Source organism: Triticum dicoccoides, chromosome 3B (assembly GCF_002162155.2).
Source record: "Triticum dicoccoides isolate Atlit2015 ecotype Zavitan chromosome 3B, WEW_v2.0, whole genome shotgun sequence".
In the NCBI taxonomy this organism is placed as follows: Eukaryota; Viridiplantae; Streptophyta; class Magnoliopsida; order Poales; family Poaceae; genus Triticum; species Triticum dicoccoides.
The window spans coordinates 808,520,864-808,529,471 of NC_041385.1; the positions used below are offsets into that span (position 1 = coordinate 808,520,864).

The window sequence follows — 8,608 nt, forward strand, 5'->3', positions numbered from 1 at the left end:
CTCAACCTTTCCAGCTCCGGTGTGAGCTTTTTATTTCCTTTCGAACCATGCCGAACGTGTCTCTATTCCACTTGCTGAGATCACTTGAAATTGCCTGGAGCTTTATTCTCAAACCCTCCAGACTAACGGCCGGTTGCTCCTGCCCCCAGTATTGCGTGATCGTGTCCTTCCACTTATCATGTGTCTCTCACATGACCTCGTACTTGAAAGGAGGTTTTGCCGCCGGACTCAATTGTTCATCCTGTAGCATCAAAAGAATCAGCAAATAGGAAATGGCTGTTGGTTGTTCCTGGGCACTGGGCCACGCGCATGGCTCTGGGCCGCTAGCGCGTGCGCATGAGTCAGAGCCTCGAGGCGTCGAGCGTCGGATCGATCATCGGCTACAGCGCTGCTTCATAGGAATTAGGAAAAGGAGATCGTCAACCCTAAAAAAGAGAAACCGAATCGTCGGATCAATCGACGGATCGCAAACAAAGCGAAAGCACTTGCGTCGCTACAGGCTACATCGTACAGGAAACATGATCCTCCATCGTCTGATCGATCGGCCTCGATGACAGTTCTTACGACGCTGCTCGATCGGATCATTGGAAACGGGATCGTTGGATCGATCGACAACAGTTCCAGACTCCAGAACACCGGCAAGGGGCGGCACGGCGACAGTTCCAGACTCCAGAACACCGGTGATGGGTGGCACGGCGATAGTTCCTCTGATCCTCTCGCCAAAACAGGTCTCCCACTGGGGAGTCCTTCTTTCTGATTAACTTCGGCTCCTACTCCTAATTTCTAATTAGAGACCAGGAGAGTTAGACGGTTCGTCTAATTGCCAAACATTTACGCGTAACCTCCAATTGATATCTGCTGTGTTATCAGTTTAATTTTGTTTTATCCGTGTTTTGTATCTTGTGTTTCAATAATACTGATTTTAGTCATCACCAGGAAACATCATTCTAGTAAGACATTATATCATATACATTATAATTGATTCTTTTATGGTTATATACATTATAATTGCTCGTTAGTTTTTTTTCCTAGTGAAATAGGGCCTAATTTTTTAGTTTCGCATAGGGCCCCAGATTTTGCAGGCCCAGCCCTCGCCATACGCTATGTTCTCCACCTGCAGGGAGATGTTTCGGTCTCACTCTCGAGTCGTCGGTGCTAAAAAAATGGTTATGAGCCGTGGACTGTATGGTCGACATCCTGGCAATGCTCCTTGCTCCAGTTTCATCCATGCTCTGCTTTGCTCCTTGCTCTGCTTTCTACTCAAGGATGGTGTCAATGTTTCTCCTTGCTCTGTTTTTCTTTATCAGCTTCGCCATCAAGATATTTTTTTTTGGACTTGCCATCAAGAAACTTTGATTATGGAAACATACAGAACATATCGATACACAAGTCAAACAAAGTCACTGTCCTTCTAGATTATAGTCTATTTTTCATTTGCACACTGTGTTGTATACTATATTATCGGCTAGCTGCTTAAATAAATCTCTCTAATTGCAGCTGCATCAATCCTAGTGAGCATCCTCTACCTATCAATTAGCATTTTAATTACCGCTTCCCTCGCCACCAAGCTTCTCCTTTTGACCATACTAATTGATAAGACCAAATGACACTAGAAAAACAAGAATTAATAGAAGGGCCCCATCATTCTTGGAGAAGAAGCAGCGACACAAATTGGACCAATTCGTGTTTATCAATGTCTTATAAATATCTATGTGCTAGCAAATGAATCTGATATATCAGCCAATAATGGCGGATCCAGTGAAGCTCATCGGAGGCTTCGGCAGCCCGTTCGTCCACCGGGCCGAGGTTGCCTTGCGTCTCAAAGGAGTGCCCTACGAGCTTATCCTAGAGGACATGACCAACAAGAGCGAGCTGTTGCTGAAGCACAATCCCGTCCACAAGAAGGTCCCCGTGCTCCTCCATGGCGACAAGGCTGTCTGCGAGTCTCTCCTCAATGTCGAGTATGTCGACGAGGCCTTCGACGGGCCACCCATCATACCCGCTTCTGGTCCAAATTCTTTGTGGAAAAGGTATTCATGTATAGAGATAGTTCTTAGAATCCAAATCAATTCTGCTAGGTAGGATACTCCTCCACTCATAAATACTCCCTCCGTACCAAAATATAAGACGTTTTTCCAGTTCAAATCAAGATGTAAAAACGTCTTATATTTCAGTACAGAGGTAGTATATCATACATATTGTGTTCAACGTTGAATTGGTCTCAACCGTAGAATATATATATTACTAATACGTATTATGATTTATCATTACAACCTAAAGATTTTTTTTTGTGGAGTCTAAAGATAGTATTTTCAGCTTACCAATATGAATATATTTGTTCATATTTCAATAGTTAAAATAAGACAAGATGACATATATTTATATTTGTAACCCAATTGAAATGCTTGCTGACAATTTTCTTCATTTAGTGCTTGATGTCGCTGTGGCTAGCGCTGTGGACGGAGGGCGAGAAGTAGAAGGTCTTTATTATGGACGCAAAAGAGAACCTCGTGCTAGTGGAGGCACAACTCAAAGAGAAGAGGTTCTTTGGAGGCGCCACAATTGGCCTTGCCGACATCGCCGGTGCCAGCCTACTGTCTCGCTGGGCAAGCGTGATGCAAGAGGTTGCCGGGGTGAGCGTGATGACCAATGATGAGTATCCTGCTATCCACCGGTGGATGGAGGACTACAACACCGACGAAGCTGTCAAAGAGTGCTTGCCGGACAGAAACCATCTCATCTCCTACTTCACCACGATAAGGGGAAAGTGCGTCTCCGCGGCCAAGTCCATGCTACCCAATTATCTAGCAAAGAATTGTCTAATCTGGTAGGTTTTGTCATGCTTGTGGCTTGAATCAACATGAAGATAAGTTAAAAAATGATAAGGGGGAGCTGCTGGCAAGTTATTAATCCATGTCACTGTGCTTAGAGTTGATTTGGTTGTAGTTTGTAGGGAGTCCCAATTGCAAGTCCAACGTCGACTAGCAAACGGGCCATAATTGTAGTTGTCCTAGTTGCAAATCAATGTTCAACTCGCAACTAGGCCGCAGCTATTTTTCTGTCCGCCTGGTTGCAACTTTAACCCCCAACTCGCCAACTTCGTCCCAGTTTGTTTTTGTTGTCCCAGTCGTAGCTCAACAAGGGGTGTGGGGTAATGTTGTACATGATGTGTGTCTAAAATGACACCTAGTTTGTCAAAATGAAGATAACATGTTCTCTGAATTTTCTTCACTAAACACAAGGTGGAGAGAGCCTTCAGTTATAGAGGTTATGAAACAGGTCCCTATTATGGTTTTGACACCGGGAGTTTTTCAGGGAGCTAGTTTTTATGCAGTTACTTTTTAGCGTTTCCGTAACCTTTTTTGGGTAATCTCTAATTGGACCAGTGATATGTTTTTACCGTAGTACCATCAAGTGGGGATTTGATTTGTTTGACCCATGTACTATGGTGGTCTGTTTCCAGCAAACAGATAGCTAGTCTCTTTGTAGATAATATTATTACCATTTTGTTAAAACCATACTAGTCTTGGTGGGCTAGCACGGGTTATGTCTTACACAATTCCTTCTTCTATTTTTCCAAGGGGATTGTACAGGCCATGCATGTCTTGTGCTATTTTCATTTTTATTGAGATTATTTTCATAATATTGGTGCAAAAACAGCTATCTAAACTCCAGTTCTTTTTCTTTGTGGTTAGTGGGTGCCGCACAAAACACACATCTTTTGGCCCACAAGGGTGTCAACAGGGATATCCATCATAGCGAATCAGATATTGTTAGTATTGATGAAGGCAGAGAGCATTTTTTGTTCAAGATGTTTGAGTCTGAAGATGATTGTGTCAATGTAGATTTAACCAAAACAGAAGCATAAGAAAACTTGTTGTTTGATGGTATAAAAATATCAGACCAGTTGTTAGTTTTTTGGTTTTTTACATTTTTCTCTTTTTTCTCCTGTAACAAACACAACAGCATTCATTTTTTGTGACGGAAAAACACTACAACATTCAATTACCTTATTCATTTTTCTTCTACAATTCTAAGAGTATTTATAGCAAAAAAAGAAGGTACCACTTTTTTAACAAGTAGTGGTACCATTCAAGAGTACTGGTTAATGTTGCTTTTTTTGCAGATTTGTTGATAAAGAAAAACTCTCGTATGTAGGCTTGCTTTCTTGGAAGTCCAGATGTAGAGCACATGAGACAACAGTAACCAGTTAGCGAAAATCAATTTTAAGCTTTTTCTTTGAGTTTTTTTGTCGTATGCAGCAACATTAACAAATGCCCATTGGGGAGGGGGTTGGCTCGCTGGGTTGTTTGTGTTGGGCTGGACAACAAAAAAACTGATAAAACAAACAAGATATAAGGTGGGTGTGGTTCATTTGTGGTGACATGATGCTGACATCACTTAGATTAGATGTGAGATAATATCTCACATCAAGATGTGATATAGTCAGAAGTAGAGATAGAGATAGTGCTCGCAGGCACCGATGAAACTGATGGACCTTTTGCCTAACACATACGTAATAATAGACTAATCTAAGTGAACACAAGTGCTATCTGTGCATGTACATATGGTAAAAGGACTCTCTCTGTGCATGTACAATGGTAAAAGGACTCTCTCCCAAAAAAAACAATATGCCCAAAGATACACATACCTCTGCCATTGAATGTATAGAATGTATATGCAGTTTGTGTGGTTGCATGTACAGATGTCTATTGGGCCAGGACATTACGTGCATCTCTCTCCCGTTGATTAATGTGTGGCATAGCTTTTACTAGATGGATATGCGCGCTTTGCTGTGCGGTGATGATTTTACCAAGAATTGGGTGGTGACCTATTTATTATCTACTACCATTATAAAAGAAAGAGAGGGGCAGATCCAAACAATCAGACCCATCCATTATCAAGATCTAATGGCCCTGAATCCTTAGGTGTTTAACGCTAACAAGCCACGCAATAAGCCTCCATCGATCGCTAACCCACCTGCCGTTCGGAAAAAAAAAGAACCGCTGTCAACACCGCACGCCCGCACGACCCCTTGGCCCTCGCCCCCTCCATCCCCTCCTCCCAACTGACGCCCTACTGCCAATAGACGCCACAGCCCTGGCGGGCTGCCGCACGAGGATCCTCCCACGCCGTTCGCTGCCCCCGCTGATCCTCCCACGATCTGGATAATGATTGTCCCATCTATTTCCCACGACGCCCCAGCCCCGCGGCGTCCTCACGCGATGCCCGACCTGCTGCCCTAGCTCCGGTGGCCACACTGCCCACGACGCTGACGATTTCTACTGGTAGGCCGCGGACGACCGAGGCGCCGAGGCAGGGTTCCAGGTCATCGAGGCAGCCTACGCCGTCGAGTCTGCAATCCTCCTGCCCACAACACCGGCGACGGCGACACCCAACACCGCCAACCTGTTCGTCCTCGAGAGAATCTGGTCCGTGCAGCCGGCGGCGTCGCCTCTCCGTAGTGGATCCTCTCGCCTCCAAACATCCAAGGTGCAGGTCCCCTCCCCTCTTCTTGTTTCCCCTATCCCTTTTTTTTGAAAATTTCTGAACCCAAGACAAAATACATCTATCCACCCACGTTGCTCTCGGTCGTGGATATTGTACGCTTGGACCAGCATCAACATGACGTCTATTATCCATCTACCTGCATGGTTGGGCTAGCCCTTGTGTACGTCCATGTTGCCCTAGGCTTCCAATCGGTTCAGGAGAAATCCGTCTTTCATGTACTTACCTGTCGGAAAGCATAAAACACTCCAGCGAGTGACTTTCGGAGATCGCTGTTGTGACAAAAATTGGTACCAGATCACAGGTTGTTGATCCATGATTTTGAAAAAGCGAGTACAAGATCATGGTGTTACTGATGTTAGGAGATAACTGATCTATAATCCACTTGTCTATCAAGCCTCTGTCAATGGTATTTCCAATTATCAACAACCCCCCTCTTTTGTAGTATTGACAAATACTACAGTTTCTTTCATCGCCCAAAAAAAGCACCCTGTTTTGGTAAATGTCAGCCATGTTTATAAGCCATTTGTAAGATCTGGCACATGGAATTTAAGAACAATGCATCAACAAATCTTAATTAATTTAAGATCATATCTCAGCAGTGTGTATGATGTAGTGTGCAGTTCTCAAACTCTTGATATTTATGACGCCACACAGTTAGAATGGGTCGTGTTATCAGTAACTACACAAATGTATGGTCTTTTCAAAGAAACCAGTTCTGTTTTATACAACCAATGGCCTAATTATTTTATCTCCATTTAATGTGTGTATGATGTTTCCATGGTCATTGATTATTTGTACAGGAGATGATGTGGGGCCATGGGTCTTGGTATTTTCTTCCTTCAATAATTGCATCGGCGCATGTGATTCCTCCATGGAGGCTTAACCTGTTCTTGTGATGAAGGGTAAAAGAAGCAGCAAATCTGATGTTTTGTGTTCTCTAGCTTTTCTGTATAACCTTTTACCCTTCAACGAGTCCATCTAAGAAAAAAACTTCAAACAGAGAGATGGAGAAACAAGCCAGGAAAGAAAAGTGACCACAGTAATCATTGACAGAGGTCATATGTGAGGTTCACTTAGATTTTTTCCTAACCAATATTTGTTACATATTTCTGCCGCATGCATTTTATTTTGACATTTATATTTTATAGAACCAGTATAGTTTGCTATTGGATAAGGACTTTAACTAGCACTACATCGATATACTGTTGCACCTAACACATTAAAATATGGATAAATGTCTAAGAAGTTGAAGGTGCTGAATGTTCTTTGTTAAACTGGAAATGATTTTTTCACAGTAGCAAACTTCAATGGTCTCAAAACTGGTAGTGTATATCATTTCTATACAGTTATTTCCGTACCAAATATACATATCATTCCGATTAAAACCATTCTGATTGTTCAACCCCCTAAAGAGTAATTGACATTGCGATTTATGTTGCTTTGATACATTGATAACCAAATGTTGAGTATCCAGAAAAGCGGGTATGCATACGACCCCCTACTATTGTGCTATATGTATCAAGGACGTTGTTTGCTGTCTTTATTATTTGAGACAATTAGATATGTGTCTTGAATTATGTAAGATGTATTTTTTGGTTCCTAAAAGGCATTACATAATGAGTGTGGTCTGCCATTTTTCCCACTCGATGCACATATGAAGCCTAAAGTCTTGTGATCAAAGTTGTTTATGCCTAAACCAGTCTATTTTTGGTAATCACATGTATCAGATTGTTTAACATTGGTTTCAGATTGGGATGTGACTGAGTTGTCATTGTGATGCAACGGAGGGTTAAGACAAGTGATGACGAGGAAAGGCGGAGGCTTGATATAGATGCTACAGCTGTTGTGGCGGTGATTGAAGCTTGCGATTTGGATGGTAGAATTATGTTATGTTTACAAGGCCAGGTTAATAAAATAGAGAATGCACTTGGAGAGAGGCTTGTGTTGATTCTCACCAAATTACTTACTATTTTGTTCAGCAGTATGGACTGAACTGGGAGAAGGAAGCAATTAATAATTTAATTGAGAAGGCATATGTGAAGCTGCAGTATATGAGCTAATGTTTAGGTACATTATTTCTCCAACCATTCAAACTTCAAACTGTATATCATTGTTCTAAATAAGGTGGAATATATGTGTTGCCAGAGCTATTCTACTTTGAGTTCAAGCTTTGAATATATAATTTTCGCTCAGTAGTTTGTGCTTCTGTTGTGCAATTGGATCATCACAAAATATGCTGTATAATTTTGGCTTGGTAGTTTGTTCCTCTGTTGTGCAACTGGATCATCACAAAATATGATATGAAGTCTTAATGTGGTGCTTTAAATTACAACTTCAGTTCAAAGATTTAGGTTTTCCATGTATGACAATATGGACGAACATGTCACTGTTATCCTTAGCCTGTCCAGTTTTCAAACAACTGTGGACAGCACTAGAATACATTGTTAACTAATTTTTTTAGGATGCACAAATGGACATACCATATGATTATTTATTAAGTGCACATTGTTTTCAGATTAATTTTGTTATTGTTTCATTTATGTGTAGACTGAAATTGCATGAGTACGTGCTTTCTCCATCATTATTTGTGACCCAATTGCCATGACCAAACACATGTTGTAGACAGATGGCCATCTTAGTATACTTGCACTCTGATAAATTCTAGCATTTCGTCAAACTCATTTAAATATTTTTTGTGGATGTGAGCTCTCAAATCTGCTTGTAATATTAGTCGAAACGTGTGTTGCACGTGCACACTTACTAGTTACATACCAAAGTGTCGAAGGACCACCAATCTAGAAAAGTTATTTCTCGAACAAAGCACAACCCAATGTAATAATCAATTTCTTGTACCCATCTTTTTACAAAGAAGAAACAATATGCTATGCACAAAGACTACCGCATCAGGAATTGAGGAGTTGTACCTACCTACAACACGCACAACATGAACTTGCATAGGCAACAAAAGTGGCCAGTCCTACATAAGGTTACCAACAATTGCTGGAACAGATTGCCACTTTATCTGGTTGGCGTCAAATGTCTTATCACCACCTCCCCAACTATCCACAACAACTGAGTCGACAACTCTAATTTTTCT

At 41.7% G+C, this 8,608-nt stretch overlaps 1 protein-coding gene across 1 annotated transcript; it reads left to right on the plus strand.

Moving 5' to 3' along the window:
* The first annotated feature begins 1,746 nt into the window (after positions 1-1,746).
* On the plus strand, positions 1,747-3,361 carry LOC119282380 (probable glutathione S-transferase). Its single transcript, XM_037562620.1, has 2 exons — positions 1,747-2,030; positions 2,430-3,361. Exons 1-2 carry the CDS (start codon positions 1,747-1,749, stop codon positions 2,434-2,436), a joined length of 291 nt encoding a protein of 96 aa, XP_037418517.1. The 3' UTR covers positions 2,437-3,361.
* Positions 3,362-8,608: the final 5,247 nt, after the last annotated feature.

Coding starts and splice junctions, on each gene's coding strand:
- LOC119282380 (XM_037562620.1), top strand. CDS start 1,747: ATGGCGGATCCAGTGAAGCTCATCGGAGGCTTCGGCAGCCCGTTCGTC.